The sequence below is a fragment of the Plasmodium yoelii genome (assembly GCF_900002385.2).
Source record: "Plasmodium yoelii strain 17X genome assembly, chromosome: 14".
In the NCBI taxonomy this organism is placed as follows: domain Eukaryota; phylum Apicomplexa; class Aconoidasida; order Haemosporida; family Plasmodiidae; genus Plasmodium; species Plasmodium yoelii.
The window spans coordinates 582,999-602,707 of record NC_036186.2 but is presented as its reverse complement, the minus strand read 5'-3'; the positions used below and the strand labels follow the sequence as shown (position 1 = coordinate 602,707).

At 21.3% G+C, this 19,709-nt stretch overlaps 3 protein-coding genes across 3 annotated transcripts; 1 reads left to right on the top strand and 2 right to left on the bottom strand.

Moving 5' to 3' along the window:
- Positions 1-303: 303 nt before the first annotated feature.
- On the bottom strand, positions 304-8,913 carry PY17X_1413300 (conserved Plasmodium protein, unknown function; the record flags this gene model as incomplete). The annotated part of the gene is made up of 2 exons (XM_022957454.1): positions 304-361; positions 551-8,913. 2 exons carry the CDS (start codon positions 8,911-8,913, stop codon positions 304-306), a joined length of 8,421 nt encoding a protein of 2,806 aa, XP_022812844.1.
- Positions 8,914-11,877: 2,964 nt separating this feature from the next.
- On the top strand, positions 11,878-12,231 carry PY17X_1413200 (ubiquitin-like protein nedd8 homologue, putative; the record flags this gene model as incomplete). Its single annotated transcript, XM_022957453.1, has 2 exons — positions 11,878-12,016; positions 12,134-12,231. 2 exons carry the CDS (start codon positions 11,878-11,880, stop codon positions 12,229-12,231), a joined length of 237 nt encoding a protein of 78 aa, XP_022812843.1.
- A 1,409-nt stretch (positions 12,232-13,640) lies between these two features.
- PY17X_1413100 (uncharacterized protein) lies at positions 13,641-17,113 on the bottom strand (the record flags this gene model as incomplete). Its single annotated transcript, XM_722898.1, has 4 exons — positions 13,641-14,339; positions 14,487-16,734; positions 16,876-16,937; positions 17,063-17,113. The coding sequence occupies 4 exons, from the start codon at positions 17,111-17,113 to the stop codon at positions 13,641-13,643; spliced, it is 3,060 nt and encodes a 1,019-aa protein (XP_727991.1).
- Between the last annotated feature and the right edge of the window lie 2,596 nt (positions 17,114-19,709).

Sequence of the window (19,709 nt, the reverse complement as noted above, 5' to 3'; positions counted from 1 at the left end):
ATACAGTAATTTATTGTTTTGAATTTATAGTATATGCATAATTTGATGCTAGCAAATTGCACAAAAAAAAACAACAAAAGATGTAAAAAAATGAAATAATACAAATAATGTGAATAAAAATAAAACAGAGTAACAATGATTATATCTCAAAGAGATTAAAAAAAATGTTAGCAATATTATCTGCCGAACTAATGTAATAAAAGGGGAAAACTGCATATTTATTTTTTTTTGTTAATATGGCTATGCATCTCCCCATATTTTATTATATTTTATTTATATTCCCTCATAATGGGCTTGGAATACTTAGCCATTGGTGCAAAACAATACTGAAGGAACAACAAATCTCTCAATGTCATATTTCCTGAAAAATAAAAAAATTTATACATAGATAATATGGTAAACGCAGTCGTATATATATAAGATAAGGAAAGAGTAAGCCAATTTTCAAAACCTCCATAGACGTATAAACGCATAAAAATGAAAAATATAATTTTGTGTAAGGTATAGAATGTGAAATTTATGGTTATAAAAAAAAATATATCGTTGTTACTTTTTATTTTTGTCATCGAGTATGCTAAACGTAAGAATTGCTATACTCGAATTGAATGTATCAAAATTAAACTGAGGTGATTGCACAGCATTTGGTAAATCATTTGATAAGTCATTTGGTAAATCTTCTGAATGAGTTTCAATTTGTTCATCGATTATATTCTGTTTATATTCATCCATATTATGAATAGAAGGTGTTCTGGACACATTTATACAATAATATGGATCGGTTGTAGAAATATGATTATTATAATTTTGTGTAGATATTAAATTGTTCGTATTTTGAAAATTACTAATTAATTCAATTTCTAAGCATTTTCTTAAAAATTTTGATTTTGATAAAGATAATTTTTTATGTACTTTTTTTTTAGTTATAGCTATAATTTTTAATTTATATTGCTTGGTGCTTTTTTCCAAAATATATTTAATATTGTCTTTTGAAGTAAAATGAGCATTTATTAATGGACTCTCATAATGTATGTCAATAATTAATCGTTTTAAAAATATATTTTTTTTATTTATTATAATAATCTTAAAAAAGAACAAATCATTTAACAAACTTTTTTTAAAAACTTCACCGCAAATATTACATAGTATTTTGGGATTTCTGTGAATACACAAATTATTTTCATTGCTAATATTGTCATTCGGATTATTAATATTATTGCTATTATTATCTCCATCAAGTTTTTTGCAATCATTACAAATAGATTGATTATACCAAATTAACATATCATTTTTTTTTATATCAAAAATATCATTATACAATTTTGAATGAATTAGCATATTATCATCCACAAAACTACTAGCTTTAGAATACCCTTCACTAATTAAATAAAAAAAATCTGATTTATTTTCAAATAAGCAGTACATGTTTAAAAGCCCAGTTTCTTCATTTTCACATTTTTTATTTTGTTCTCTCTGTTTTGAGTCATTAATATATGCGTTTTTTGATTCAACAGAAGGTATTGTCTCGTTTGGATATTCTAGGGTATCTTTCATTGGTATTAATTTTGACTCACCAACTGACTTTTCTTGGCGCGTTCGATAATTGGATCCATAGTTTTCATGTGTAATTTTGTTAGAATTTAGAATTGTATTACTATTATTTCTGTCATGTGCATTATTGGATATGGTTTTCTTAAACAAGTTTATGTTTGCTTGGTTAGTTTTGTTAGCTTTATTTATTAAACGTTTATTATATCCCTTTTTTTGGAAGTTTGTAGTTAAATTGTTTTCTTCCGTTTGTCTAATAAAATCACTGCTTCTCGTTCTATTGCTCTCATTTATAATTTTATTATAAATATCACTTTTTTTGTGTGTTAATTTTCTTGAACTACTTTCAGAATAACAAATACGTTTATTGGATTGATGTAAAGGGTTGAGAAAATTCTCCTTTTTATTTTGGGGTTTTTCGTGTATATATATATTTGGTATGTTTTTTAGTGAGGCTCTTATATTCTTTTTATTTTTATGCATTTTATTGGTTTCATGGATTTGTCTCATGTCATCTGATTCTCCTGATACGTTATTTACATCGGAAATTTTTGTATTTTTATCAAATTCATTTGTTAAAATATGTTTACACATTAATTTGGGGGGATTATTATTTTTACAATTATTGTTTGGATTTTCTTTATATATATGTTTTTTTTTATTGTTTCCAAATGTTAAAAATAAGGAATTTCCATTTTGTACATTTAAATTATTTGAGGATTGGCTATCTTCGATGTTATTATGCTCATTTGATAAAGTTCGGTGTTTTTTTTTTATATCTTCTATAAATAAATTTTGGTCAATTATATCGCTGCCTTTATTTTCATTCTTATCATAATTATAATCAGTTTCCAAATGGGAAAAATATGTATTAATATTATAATTACACAACGAGTTTTCCAAAAGTGGAATAAAATTTAGCTTACGCATTTTAATATTATTTAAACTTGATATAAGACAATTAATATTTTTTTTAATTGTTTTTTTTTTGGAGTTTTGTCTTTTTTTCCTTTTTTCCAAATACATTATTATGTTAAATTCTTCTTCAGTATAACCAATACTTCTCAAAGGAAATGAATCTTGAAATTTATAAATATTACTTTCGTTGTATAATTCTTGTTCTATAATTTTATTAAATTCATCATTTTTTATTTCGTCTACTATTTGTTTTTCACTTTCAGTTAGCGAATTTAAGGATTCCCTATTAATATTATATGTTTTTAATAGTTTATCATCTATTATTTTTTCTTTAAATGTTAATTTTTTATTAGCTTTATAAATTATATTATTAAATCTGTTAGTTACTATATTTTGTTTGTTAGTTGACAAAGATTTACTATATGTATTATTGTAAAAATCGTTTTTATCCATTTTAGCATTCCAACTTGTATTTTTTATTTTTTTAGAAATATTATAACCAGTCTCATTATAACATTGTTGTTTGCCTTTTATATTATTATTTTCATTCAGCATTGTTTCTTTTTTTATTTCAAATTGTTCTGAAACATTATCTTTATACGGTAGGTCCAAATTTTTACATGTCATAATAATGTTCTTATATATTTCACTGGTTTCAAAATTTTTATCGTTATATGTGACATTATTTTGGGAACAGCAATTATAGGATGGATTATATTTTTTATATGTATTGTAGCAATCGTCACCAAAACAAATTTCACTTTGACTATCTCCAATATTATTTTGTATGATGTTTAATTTATTTTGTTCACTATTTTGATCGTCATGAGTATTATTTATTTGTATATTTGTTTTGTTTATACAATTTAGACAGTTTATTACCTCGTTATTTTCGATATTATTTTTATTCACTTTTGATGTGTTATGTTCATTACTTAGACAAACAAATTTATTTTCAGTTATTTCATCATTTTGTATGTCTTGATCAATTGTAGATTTATTCAAAATATCATTTGAAGTATCATTTTTTTTTAAAAACACTTTTGAAAACAGGGTTTTTATTTTTTGGAAAATTATTTTATCCTTATAACTTTTAACAAAAATAAAATCATTCTTTTTGGAGGATTTTATATCAGATATAACATTATATATTTTTTTATGTAAATTAATAGAAAAGTTATTTGTAGAATCATTAATATTTATGTATAGGGAATTATTTTTATCTAAGTATATGTATCCTATGTTTTTACATGTCCATAATAAAATAAAATTTGAATAAAAGTTTTTATATACTTTTTTCATAGATTGTTTAATATTAGTAGTTTTTTTTATATTCAAATTGATATAATCTTGTAATAGTTGATCAATAAAATTTGTATGCTCGCAATTAAAAGGAACATATTCAATGATATTCTCATATTTTGGTTTTTTAGCAGAGTTATCGATAGTTACCAAAAATGAATTTTCAAACATTTGTTTGTCTAGATCAGAAATGTCACTATTACAGTCGTTTAGATTGTTTTTATTATTGTCATTACTATTTTGTAAATTTATATTTTTCCAATAATTCTCAAATGGATCATTATTAATATTATATTTATTCAAAGAAATAATATTTGAGCTTATATAACAATAATTGTCGTTATTAGGGGTATTAATATTTATGACATTATTCTTCCCATTTATGTTTGTATTTATAACTAATGATGCTCCTAAAATATTGTTTTTATATTTTTTAAAATATTTGTTCGTTTTTTGAAAATAAAAATTTATGACTATAGTAGTATTATTCATATTATTCTCTAAATTTATATCATTTAATACAAACATGAACCTTAAACAACATTGTTTTTTGTCTTTTATTATTCCAACATTTGGTGATAAATTTGTTATATTATCATTATTTGATAAATTTTCTTTTCTTTGTTCTAGGTTAGAATTGTCGTTATTAATAGTAACTGTGTTTTGTTTTTTGGGGGTGATTTTGTTTTTAAAAAATTTCAAATTTGGGAATAGAGAATAATGATTTCGGTTAATGGAGTATTCTTTTTTTATATTTTTTAAATATATTTTGTTACTTTGTTTTGAGGATATATTAAAATTTCTTTCCTTTTCAAAAACATCCAAAGTTTCAACTGTTCTATTTTTTATGCTGTCTTTTACAACATCTTTTGCATTGTTCTTATAACTTCCTTCGATACTATGTATATTGTTTCGATTCCCATTATTTTTTTCAGTATTTATAAGTTTATTATGTGTTTGAATCTCTATCCCACAATTGTTGTCGAATATATTATCTGTGATTATTACATTTTCGTTAGAACTACTTAATTGTGGAATTTTACTTTTATTCAATAACAATATATTATTATTTGGGAAATCATAAAACGTTTCATCATTATGCTTATACTCTATATTTTCCATTTTTTTTACAATTTGTTTAATTTCTTTGGATTCTTTATTTTCATTTAAATCTTTTACTATATATTTATTTTTCAGATTATCGTTTTCTTTACACATTTGACCCAATTCATCATCTCCGATAAAATTTATGTTTTCTGTTAAATTTTTAACTATTGAATAGTCCAAATAATTTAAGCTGTTTGTTATTTCATTTGTATGAACACGTCTTGATTCCTCAAGGATGCATTTGTCTGCTATATTTTCTCTTTTATTATTTTCAAACGTTAAATAATTTCTAAAACTTTCTTTTATATTTAATTCATTAAATATCATGTTTTTTACAACATTTTTACAATAAATTATTTTAGTTCGAATTATATTAGAAGCAGAATTATTTTTCGTTACAAACAATGAATTATCCATTTTATTTATTTTTTTAACAGTGTAGAAAATACTTTTCATAATTTTCCTGACGCTATTAAAAAATATTTTACTAAATTTGTATTCCTTTCTAATATTGGTTTGATCAATTTCATTTTTATTTTCATTATTAACACATATTATGTTGTTTTGGTTGTCTTTGACATCTTTATTTTTGCTTTCATCACTTAAATTTTCCTCTGCATTGACAATGTTGCAATATTTGATGATTTGATTTTTTGAACAATTTTCAGAACTTATCTGTGTGCTTAATATAATACATTTTTGAATATGTTTTTTTATAAAAGAAACAAGGTATATTATAAAAACATAATAATTATTTTTTATTTTTAATATACTTGATTGTTTTGAGTCTTCTATGGGTTTTATGTTGTCGGATATGTTTTTAGTCTCATCATTTGACTTTTGTTCATTTTTTAAAGAGTATTTATTCACATTGTGTAACATATTTTCGTTAATATTATTTTCATTGATATATTCGTTTTTTTCATATTGGTTATGATCTTGTGAGGTATTGATATTACTAGATAGTATTGAACTTCCTTCGATGCATTTTCTTTTTTTTTCTTTTTCTTTTTTTATAAGAGTAGAATTCTCTAAAGAGCATATTACTTTTTGTTCATTGATATATTTTTGAATTTTCGTTTTATGATATATATTAAAAAAAATGAATATAGAATCTATTACATTATTTTTATTATAGACATTTTTATTCAGTGCTTTGTTAATAGCATTCTCTATTCTCATTATTTTAATACAAGGTGTACAATTAAGAAATTTTAGATAATTTTTAATATTGATACTATGTATTATATCATTTTTTTTTCGCTCTTGTATATAATTACTATATGCATATTTTTTTATTTCTTTTAAATTATAATAATCGTTAAAAAACTTTATAAATTTCAGTAATTTAAATGTGATGAATATTTGATGTATTCGCTTGATTTTGTTACTACCATTTTCAGCATTGTCTTTAAAATTATTATTATTATTGTAAAGATTTTCATCAACATTATTCGAATTAGTAAATTCACTATTCTCTTGAAGAGCATGGTTTTCGTTATATATTCGCTGATTAATAATTTCTCTTATTACATAAGGGAAATGTTTTATTATGGCTGTAAATTTGTCTTTTTCCAAGTTTCCAAGAATTTCTATAATTTTATTAATAGGTAAATATATAATAATTTTCACAGCCTGTTCACAATCGATTGTATGATTGCTAATAATATCTTTAATTTGATTTGCACACAACAGCTTACAAAATGTATCATAATTTTTTCCACTTAATTCATTTAATATGAGAAATATATTAGAATAATCTAACATTTTAATTAATTTTTTTTGTTTTCTTTTATTTTTTTTATAAATTTTGTGATCTTTTATCGACGACTCGACTGATGTTGTTGGTTTTCCATTTCGAATGATTAAATCTATTATCAGATTTTTAGTCGGTATTGTGGTTATTAGTATATTTAATTTTTTGGGTGACAAAGAATATAAACATTCGATTGTCTTATTCTGAGGTAACGAAATAAATATTTGTATAATATATTTCATCGATATATCATTAATAATTTGTTTTAGAAAACTTGTTGGAAATTTATGGATAATGGTCTTAAATTTATTTACAGGTATGTAATTAATATATACAACAATTTTCTTAATATCACATTCTTTTAATAAAATTTCTGTATTTTTTTCATTTAAATAAAATAATATATCAACAATTTCTGGTGAATTAAAAGATTTACATATTTCAGCAGCAAAATAAACAGACATATAATTTATATTTATACATAGTGCCATTTTTTTAATTGATAAATATTTCATAATTTTAATAGATTTATGTAAAGGCAAGTCATTCATAAGTCTATTAGTGGTTGAAATATATAAATCGTTAGTTATTAAAGATAAATTTTTACATGTCAAACTATTATGAAGTATATATAATTTGTCATAAGATATATGATTAGAAAGGGGGCTGATTTTTTCTATAGGCAAACATTCAATTATATAATAAAATTTACACAAAGAAATTGTATTTATAATTTTTATTATAATTTGTTCTGTCATTTTATCAAATATATATGTCAATTTATTTTGTGGTAAATTTAATAATATACTTATACTTGTATTTATAGAAATGTTTTCTATAATTTTAACAATTTTATCTTCTTTAAATATAAATATAAAACTTTTATAATTGTCTACATCTAATAGTTTTATTATTTTCTCTATTTTTTCTATTGACAACAAATTTAAATATTTTACTATTTTTGAATTTTCGTCAAAAGGGATAGACAAGCTAATTATTTTTTCTTCACTTAAATTTTCTAAAATGAATTTTATTTGATCTGTGTCATTTTTCAGTGGAATAGGCAATTCTTTAAAGTTGGTTAGATGAACTTTCTCAAGCTCAATAAAGGTAGTATCTTTTGATGTAGATTCGAATGTTTCTTTTATTGATGCATTATCTTCAACCAGACTAACATTTTCAGGTAAAGTATTAAAATATTTGAGATTTTCATTCATATTTTTTTTATCCATGTCTATATCTTTAACATTTTTCGTTTTATCTATCGCAACTTTTCTTGTAATTTTGTTGTTAATTTCATCAATATCATTGATAATAGTGTGATGAATATTTTTATAAATCTCTGATTTACTTTCATCTGAGGATTTTTCTTTTTTTAATTTCGTGTTACTCTCAATACTGAAGGTTTTATTTTTCTTTACAGTACAACACTTACTAATAAATACATTTTTTGTACCATTTCGGATTATTCTTGAATTTTTTATTTTTAACCCACCTCTTTCAGAAATGCCAACATATCTACTACCATAATTATTTCGAATAGAAGGATTAAAACCATTTTTCCAATTTTGTGTTTTGAAAATATTACGTTTTATATTTTGTTCTTTATTACAAATTTTTATACTTTTTATTTCTTGATTTTTTAAAAGACTATGATTGGTATTATTATCTTCAATGCTTTTACAAATATCCTTATTCTCTTTAACATTTGTTTTTTCAACATAATTTTGTAATATTCTTTTACATGTTATTTTTTCGTATATATAATTCGAAGATCCATTTTGATCTTTTTTTACACCTGTTGGAAGCTCTTTATTGGCATCTAAATTATTACTCATATGGGTTTCATTACACTTATTATTTGATATATATTTCGTGGACGAATTATCAGGAGGTATTGGCTCCTTCTCATTTAAATTTTTATTTGTAAAATTTTTTTTGGAAACATTCTCATTTATAGATTTATCATGATTTATGAAAGATTGAGTCTTTTCACTAATAACTACATTTGAATGGCTAGCTTTTTTTTCTAAATTCGCATTATTCTTTTTATTTAATAGCATGGATGTTTTTTTTTTTTTTTTCTTCGGTTTTTCATATTTTTTTTTATACTTTAAAGAATTATAATTTTTAAATTGTTTAACTTTTTTTTTTCGTTTTTCTTGTGATTTTGATTTGTGATATAATTTTATTTTTTTGTGTCTAATGGAGAATTTATGTTTCCCTTCTTTTCCTATGTGTTTTTTCTTTTCTTCTATGTCTGTTCCAACATTTGTTTCATTCATTGTTGAAACGGATAAAGAGTAAATGGAAATTTATTTTCCTGTATATTTATCACTCTTGTTTTTCTTTATATTCCTACGTATCATGCGTCTATGGGTGTCTATATATGAATAAAATTTATGAACAATCGAATGAACGTGATAACAATTCTTCAAAGCACAAAATGGAGAAACAACTGTACATATATATATAAGCGTATTCAATGAGTATGTCACTGTGTTTTGTTATATATATTTTTTAAAGAAAAATAATATAATTTTTTTAAAAATATACATAAAAATTTCGTAAATATATGTTTTTTTTCGATCTGCAAATAATAAATATATATAAATATAACAATATTATTATTCCTTTACACTAAATTGTAGTTACAATATGTTTGCATCAAATATATACGAATAAATATAATTATTTAAAAATATATATTAATATCAAAAGTATGATTTTATAGGTGTGTTGCATTAGCAACATCCATTAAAAATTTTTGTGAACAAAATTGGTTTAAATAAAAATTAAGCAATTGAAATTAATGTATCAGAACAATTCTTATAATGAGCTCATGAAATAAAAGTGCTACATTTTTATGCATATAGATGTATTCATTCATAAATTTATAAAATATTCGAAGTAAAAGTAAATTTGGAAATTTTTCTTATATATGTTGCTTATAACACTTATTTTTTTTTTTTTTTAAATACTTCGAATAAATTTTTTTTTTTTTTTAATTCTACAATATTAGAATGTTTCTCATAATGATTTAAGAACAAAAAGCGTGAAGCTATTAAATTTTTGTTTTTATTTATATGCTTCTTTTTACAGATGTTTTCAGTATTTTTACAATATATGTATATATATTTTTTTTTTTTTTTTTTTGTGATAAGGGCGTAATGGGTAGCCATTTGGTTATATTCTCAATTAATATGAAAAATACATTTTATTTTAATTGGTTATAATATCCATATGTTTCTACACGTGTGTGCGTTTATATAAATAACTATTTAGTTCGATTTTACAAGTCTTATATTTTTATTTTAAGAAAAATAACAAAGATTAGAGAAATTATAAGTCCCCTTTTAAAAGAAATTTCAACACAATATACAAAATTCTCTATACATACAAAAACATATATAATTATAATAAAACACGGTCTAATTACATACGCATGCAAATTTTTCCTTTATTAATATTTTTTATGCGTATTTCAGTTAAACTACACACAACATTTTATGCTATTATTTTTATTTCTATTATTGCTATAACCATCATAAATATTATTAGTATTTTCTTTTCAACATAAGTAATTAATTCTGGTATAGGGTTGCATATTTCTTAATTCTAAATGCTGTTTCTATTTTGTTTTCATTAAAATATTTATTTTTGATGAACACTTCAATTTATTTTGTTTTATGTTTTTTCAATATTATATAGAAAGCCACAATTTTAAAATCAACGTGTATATATGTTGTATATTTTACCAAATTATAAATAAATTATATGCATATTGTTTAAACTTCAGTGTTTTATATACTTATTTATGATTTTTCACTCTTTCATCTATTTCGATATTTTGTGAATTAAAAGAAATATCGTATAACCAAATGCATAGTTATGAATGTGTGCTAAAAGAAAATAACATCCCTCGAAATTTAATAAAAACCCATTTTTTATAATTTTTTTGTGATTACTATTAAAGAAAAATACCGAGACAAAAACATAATAAAATACAATAGAGATATATTTTATTGTCTTGCATTTTCAATTATTTTTTGGCATTTATTGCATATACATTATTGTTTACATCATAGAAACCAAAATAAAAGATAAATAAAATCACAATATAAAATAGCAGACAAAAACAACAAGTTATTAACAAATAATAGTAATAATATATACAGAAAATATACTGTTTATCACGCCTATTCTTGAACCATTTATACTTCAAAAAGAGGTGTTAATATTTTCAAAAATTTATAATATAATCGACAAATAATTATATAAGAGATATTACTATAAGTTGAGAAAACTGTAATAAACAATTATTACATAAAATAGTAAGAATAAAAACTTTTTGAACCCCCTTAAAGAGCTCCATATATATTGTGTGTGGATCCGTTTTATTGCAAACGCAATGCTTTAAATTTATTTTTATATTTTGCATATTTTTTCTTATGAAATATAATAATAATTTTTTAATATATATTTTCATAAAACTTCAAAAAAAGTAATTTATATCCTTTGGTAGAATTCTATATTTTGCTTTTAAACTATATGCAATACATAACAATAGTAAATGAAAAGAGTATAATAACCCCAAATATATGATTAATGTATGATGGGTATAAAATTCAATTTTTGTATTGTATATATGCTAGCACATTATACACATAATAATAAAATAAAAAAAAAAGTATAATTTTCTTTTCTTAATTCTTTTAATATAATATTCAATTGTTTTTTGCTTTTTTTTTTTACAATTTATTCAATTTTTTTATATTCATGTTTGCGATTAATAATACGCAATTGGTATGTGCAATTAAAGCTGTCGAGGAACTTTATCAAGATTTGCCATTAAACAAATAAAAGCAATTTAAAATTAAAACTTATAATACCTTGATATTTATTTTTTTTATACTTAGTAAATTTAATTATATATATAGTATACAATTATGCATACATAGGTTATTAGGTATTCTTATACATGTTACTTAAAATTGATATTTATCATTTATTATAAAAGAGAAATATATTTTTTTGATAAATACAAACACAAAGGAATTACAAAAAAGAAAATTGCAATTAAATTGTATTTTATAAAAAAAAAAAGCAACATTAAGCCAAAAGAGGAATATATCATACTGAATGTATACACATCATAAAATGTATTATGAAATATAACAATAAAAAATAGTCATTATCTTAAATTGGGGATAAAAATAATAATAAGTTAAAAAAAAAAATCAAGAAAAATGCAAATATTAGTAAAAACACTAACAGGAAAAAGACAATCATTTAATTTTGAGCCTTCCAGTTCCGTTTTGCAAATAAAGATGGCTATTGAAGAAAGAGAGGGCATTGATGCGAAACAAATAAGACTTATATTCTCAGGTTTTAATTTTAATAAAATTTAATAAAACATTTATATTTCATTTTTTTGTGTTTAAAATAATATTTTTGAAATTTTCACTAATTTATTCATATTTTCAATTTTATTTTATTTTAAAGGGAAACAAATGCACGATGATATGAAACTAAGCGACTACAGAGTTATACCTGGCTCAACAATTCATATGATTTTACAACTAAGGGGTGGAACAATTTGAAAAAAAAGGAAAAACAAAAACAAAAACAAATAACGAAGTATACTCCTTTGACTTGAGAAATTTTATCATCAATTTCCTCTCTGATTATTTCTTACATAGTAAATACTATATATTTTATCTTTATTGTTTAGTTTCTTATTTTTTTTATATTGTTATTATTATTACTTTATTTTTTTTGTTATATAAAGGATGTCTAAATATCAGATATATTTCCGATTTAGCATTACACAATATATGATTATTTGTTCAAACAATAACTTTATAATTTAATTAAATATTCAGATATTCATGCATTTTTTATATGTAGTGAATAAAATTATGACAATAGACTCATATACAAAATATATGGCGAGTCATTTCAAACGTAATACGATAAAATGATATTAAAAAAAAAAATATATAGCTCCATCCAAATTGTGTGCAGTTTATGCAAAATAAAACATAAATAAATTCGTTATTATATTTGAAAATGAAAAATTATTAATTATTACAAATTTGCTTTTTTACTCAATCCAATATATCATAGTAAATAGCTACTAATTATAATTTCTATATCACACTAAGTGTATTACATCCCCTTTTTTAATTACATATATATTGGCATGTTTATATATGTATTTTTTTTATTAAAATTAAATTGTATTAAGTAAAATATATATACTCAATGATATATTAAATTGCCTATAAATGTATACTATGTGGGTAATATATAATTTTTAAAACTTTTTTAAAACATGTAAGTTTTATGTTTTGATCACCGTGTATGATCATATTATATGAAATCAATATACACAGTGTATAAATTAAAAAAAAAATAATAATTTACTATACATTAAATTATTGTATTGTGACAGAATATTTATTTTTTAATATATTTCTATAAGTTATGAAATTTGTTTTATTTTTTTGAATTTATTTATTTTTATATGTTCGTATATAATCACCTTCAACATAATATATATAATTAGAATTGCACATATACAACATATATTGTGTATATAATATGCATAATGAGTTATATATATAAATTCACATAATTGATACATATAATTTTTATTATTATTTTATATATGATACAACAAATGAATTTTTATTATGTTTTTATGGGGGTAATGAAAACAGTGGTTATCATAACTTTTAATTATATAATATTTAACTACTCTTATTAATAGGATTGCAAATATAGATATTGCAACTATTACTGCTATAATTATAATAATTATGGGTTTTAAATTAAAATGCGTAAAAAATTATATACATTCTGTATATAATTATTTTGTTTGTAATTTTCTAAGGACAGAGATTTTGAAAGTATAATTATTATTCATTTCATCCCAAATAAATAAACATACGCGTCACATATGTTTCTAGGTGTGGTTCCATTCACAGAAACACATTCTATGCCAACTTTATTTTTTTTGATTTAATTTGCTCAATCTTTCTTGTTCTTGCATATATTTAGAGTAAGACTCATTATTCCTTATATTGTGCCTTTCACCTACGATAACAATATTACCTAATTGTGCCAAATGAATTGAGCCTCCCATCATTTCTTCAGTTTCTAATTGTGATCTTAATTCATTTAAACCTTTTGCTGTATCTTTGTGTGTTTTTTTTCTCCATTCAGATAATCTTAAATCAAAAACATCTTGTATAACAAACTTAATTCTTTTGGAATACATTTTTTTTCTTTGTAATTCTTTTAATCTACCAAACCATGTATCTAATACATTTTTATATTTTTCCATTTTATCAATAAAAAATCCAGTTGAATAAATAAGCTGAAGAAATGCTTCTATACAATATTCCTTAGGTTCATCATATGCTATTAATAAATCATGTGTAATACTTATAACAATAGATATCGATACAATTTGTCTTTGGAATAATTCTCCTATTAATTTTACTATTCCAAATAATCTTTTTTTTTGTTTTTGTTCAGCAAAACTTAATTCTTCTTCGTTTTCATCATTTTTTAATTTTTCTTTCATAGTCGATTCAAAGGTACTAGGTAAATTCTCGTACTCTTCTTGAATCTTTTTAAGCAATGCAATTTCAAAGGATGATTTTTTTTTCATCTCAAAATTAGGGGATCTCCATTTTAGTGCCTAAAAAAAAAAAAAAAATAAGTATAGAATAAGTGAATAAACAATATTATAACAAAATTCGGCTTTACTAATAAACATGATAAGAAAATATTTAAGTGCGTATATAGGAATAATGTAAAAATATTATTTCGTTTTTTTTCTTTTTACCTGACAAAGATCGGCATACATTTCTGACCAATCATGTTCTAAAACAGCCTTATTAATAACTTCATTTACAACTGTTTGTATTTCATCAGTATTTATACGTGAATCCATAATTTGGCACATTTTTTCAGTTATAATGGGGAAATTTTCCACAGTTAATTTATTAAGTAAACTTTTGATTTGCCTTTTCATAAATTCAAGAGGATGCATGTTTTCTTTTTTTTTAAATACATATATAGCTTTAGAAGGTTTGGCAGGTTCTTCCTTTGGCTCTTCGTTTTTATTTTCAGTATTTTCAACTTCTTTAGCACCTTCTACAGTTTCATTATTTTGGGGGATATTTGATTGATTATTATTAATATTATCTAATTGCTTTTCTTCATTTTTTTGTTGTGTGGAATTATTAGTTGTGTTAACTGTTTTTTCTGTTTTTTTTTTATTAGCTAAATTATTGGCATTTTGCTTATTTTTTTCTTTGTCTATCATATTATTATTTTCTTTTGTATTATTATCATTTTTTCCATTTTTATTTTTATTTCTTTTATTTTTTTTTTTATCGCTAGCTAGTGATGTTGTTGGTATGTTTAAATTATCTGGTGTAAATGGATTATCTTTCTTCGATTTTATTTTTTTTTTATTTTTATTATCATTGCCTTTTTTTGTCATATCATTTAAATTTGCACCTAGTTGATTTAATATAACATTTTTTTGTTTAATAATAGAATTAATGTCTATATATTTATCCTCTCCTAATTCTCCCCATTCATCAAATTCTTCATCTCCATTGTTGTTACTTTTATTATTTGGGGCATTCATGTGATCAGAACGTTTATCATTAGAATTGTTGTTACTGGAATCATTTATGACATTTTTGTCATTATCATTATTAGTATTGTTAGTATTACTATTATTTGTAGAATTATTATTAAATGCAGCGAATGCGTTCATAATATATGTACTAGCATCCATATTACCGGTTGTATTTTTTGTTACATTATTTTGATTGTTATTTTGGTTATTATTTTCATTTGTAAATTCTCTCTTTACAAAATCTCCGTCATCATTATTATTGCCTCTCATAACATTCATGTGAGGCAAATTAGATGAATCTATATTTTTTTTTAAATTATTATCATTCATATAATTATTTGATATATTTATATTCGAATAATTATTTACATCATTGTAATTGTTATTTTGCATGTAGGTATTATTTGGTTGATTCATATTTTCATTATCTGGATTGTTCATAAAATCCATCATTCTGTTATTTTTATTTGCATTATCATTAACCATATTATTCTTTTTATTATTCATAAAAAATGGATTTCGTGAATGTTCCCTACTGCTGTTATTATTGTGCATATTTACATTTGGTGGTAAATTATTATTTGGAGAATTATGATTATTTCCGTAGTATTTTATATTTTCCTCTCTAAAAGACATATCATTTTTTATTACATTACTGGTATTATTATTGTCGTATTTTGATTTGTAATTAGGTGAATTATTCATTCCACTATTATTTTCATTTTCCATATTACTATAATTCATGTTTTCATCCATGCTTATATTTCTGTTCATTGGATTATTATTATTATATTGCTTCTTATAATTAACATTTTGTTTGTTATCCTTAAAATTTATATTATTAAAATTATTAGAAGAATCAGTATTATTTTGAGAACCAAATTTATTAAATTTATTGTTTTTAAAAAACATTTTGTTATTCATATTGTTATTGAAATTGCCATCAGGCAAATTATTGTAATTGCTGGAGTTTCCCATTTTGGAATTATTTTGATTCATTTCACTATTTGCATAGTTGCTTGGATTGTTCATGGACAATCTGTTATCACTATTATTATTGTTCATTTCATCTCCTAATCCACTTGTTGTATTTGTATTCCCATGTTTCATGTTAAAATTGTTTCTATTTTTATTGTAATTATTTTTAAAATTTCTGTTAAAATTATATTTTTGATTTTCTGAATTATTCATATTTTTATTATAATTAGATTTGTTAAATTCAGTGCTATTATTAGTATTATTCATTTCGTTGTTAAAATATTTTTTTCGGAAATTTCCTAAATTACCATCTTTATCCAATCTCCTATTATTGTCATCTATTAAGTTATCTCTTTTATTATTATTATTGTCATTTAGCTTATTTGTATTTCTAAAAATTTTATTAGATTCATTTCTCAAACCACCCCAATTATTTCCTTCGTTTTCATTGTTTTTGTTAAATCTAAGCAAAAAAAATTAACAAGAAATATACATACATATAATACAAAGCTTGTAAATATACATAGGTATATGTGCGTATCTATAACATGGCGATGAAAAGGGCGTGTGATGCATATGTTGTATCAATTCATGTTTTTATTACCTTGGCCCGTTTTCGTTATTTCCTTCTTTTTTATTAGTATCAGCTTTTATATCATCTTTAATCTAAAAGGGTGAACAAAAATAATATATGTATGTATGAAAATACACAATATGCACAACACATTGAACAAGTATTGTGAGCGTAAATGAAAAATAACCAATTATAATTTAAAAATTATTTGATTTACGTTTTTATCAATATTTTGTATATTCTCTTGCTTCACATCTATACAGCTCATTTTTTTATATGTTTATGTTTTTTGTGTGTATTTAGAGTTAATGCAAAAGGTATTAAATGATTATGATATGCTGAAACATATATTTTATTTATGTAATAATGTATAATAGTTTCTATGTAATGTAATTTATTCTTGTACAAATATTTAAAGCACATAAACATAGAAATTGTAAAAAAGTAATAAAGTAATAAAATAATAAAGTAATAAAGTAATAAAATAATAAAGTAATAAAGTAATAAAATAATAAAATAATAAAATAATAAAATGATAAAAGCTATAATAATAATAAATATAAGAGTATGTATAAAGTTATTATAAATATATAATTTTTATACAATAAATAATAATATGCAATTGTTTGGGAAAAAAATAAATTATATCATATATAGATTTAATGTGATATACTTATTTAAATGGTTTAAAATCCAAACAAATGTATTAACACATGAAATAAAAGGTTAATCACTAATTTTAAATAAAATAGTGATATTGGAAAAATTGGGTATTATATGTTATAGATTTATATGTACAATGAACATATATTTTCTCCTATTTCCATCTTATTTTTTATTTTTTCCTCAATAAATTTAAAAAATAAAAAATATATAAAAATGCTAAAGCATTCTTAATATGAATATATTATATATATCATAATCAATAATATACAAAATGCATATTATTTAATGCTTATACATTTATAATATGTAAATGTAAATACGTATAATTTTTTTTTATTATATATAAAAAAAGAGGTGTACGTATATAAATAATAATGCCATATACTAGTTTATTTTTATTGATATATTTATTATTTTTTTTTTTAATAAAAAAAAATATATAAATTTGTAAAAAGTTGATCAAATGACGAAAATTGTTTGAATAATTTATATATGCACGTTTGAAAAATATATTATATTATATATATATTTATATATGTAAAAAAAAATAAATATACCCTTTTATTATTATATACATTTATTGCCATTAAACACAAGTACGCTGCTATCTTGAGAATATTAAAGTAAAAATATTTCAAAAGCATGTATTCAAAAAAATAATGTTTTAATAAATGGGATTAAATAATAAAGTTTTATTAAAAGCTCATTTTAATATTTTTTGTTTTTGTTTAAAAAAATTCGGCTTATATTTTTATTTTAAAGAATATAATGCATAAATCATCGTTTTTCAATATTATCGCATAATATTTATTTATTATTTATTTTACACCATTACAGTTGCAATATACTATATATAAATAGATTGGAAGCTTTTGTATTATCATTATAATTATAAATATGTATGAATTTTTTGTTTCATTGTATCCAATTTTTATGGCTCTTATTTAAAGATAAAAAATATATATTAAATAATATATACGCTTTTTTGTTAGTTCTTTGAAAATTAAAATTTTATATAAGTGTAAATATATGGACGGATTTATTGAAATATTTATTTGGGTATATTTTTTATTCCTATATGAATAGTTTGTCCTCATTAATATTTAAAGGCGAATATATTATTTTTATATTCAAACATATGTATACAATGAATGCTTTTAACATTGTCATTTTTTTAAACGAACATGGAAATATAGACTGTTTAGTAGATCATATTATGAATGCTTAATGTTAATTAAATATATATGCACATATGTAAATATATATGCATATGCGAATATTTATATATATTAACAGAATAAAATGATAAAAGAAGGTAAAACAAGTATGCTAAGTTAAAAAAGTAAAAAATCATAAAAATAAAATAGCAATACAAAACCACATCGTTTTTCTGATACGATAAATTTAAAGTAGTAATATAATGTATTAAATTATATTTTTTATGGGTACAAAAAATAATAAAATTTTTATACCCTTTAAAATGAAACAAATATTAATATATTTAAAAAAAAATAAAAATAAGGAATGTGTTTGGAAATATTATACTTAATTATTAATTTATCAAAGTTTTTTTGATTATTTTAGCACCAAAAAAAATTCATAAAATGGTTCAAAAAAAACATAAATTTCCGTCTGAGTATAATTAAATATATTGTTGATATATCTCGGGAAAAATGTCGTCTGCAAAAAAAAAATTATTATAACATTCTATAACTTATATAATACTTATGTAACGTTTTTATGCAGATTTATAAATTTTTGTTAATTTAAAATAATTTCGTTCATTTTTTTATCATTTAAATATTTTTACGTCATTTACTATTATTTTATTATTATATTTTTTTTGTGTGTGTGTGAAGTAATACCAAATCAAAGCACAATCAATATATTTTTGCATAATTTTATATAATTTCTTTGATCAGGCATATATTATTTATATATATATATATTAAGGTGATGTATGAAATTACCGTGTTTTTGTAAAATAATAATTAAGTTGGCATTCAATTTTATTTATATGTAGGGAAATAAAGAAAATATAAAAATGATACCTATATTTATATATGTTATTAATAGTACAATTTTCAAAATGATTAAAGAATAATATATACAGTCAATTAATGCACAAAACGTATTAGTTTTAAGGCATTATCACTATTTAAAAATATAAATATATATTTATATTTTAATATTGTTAT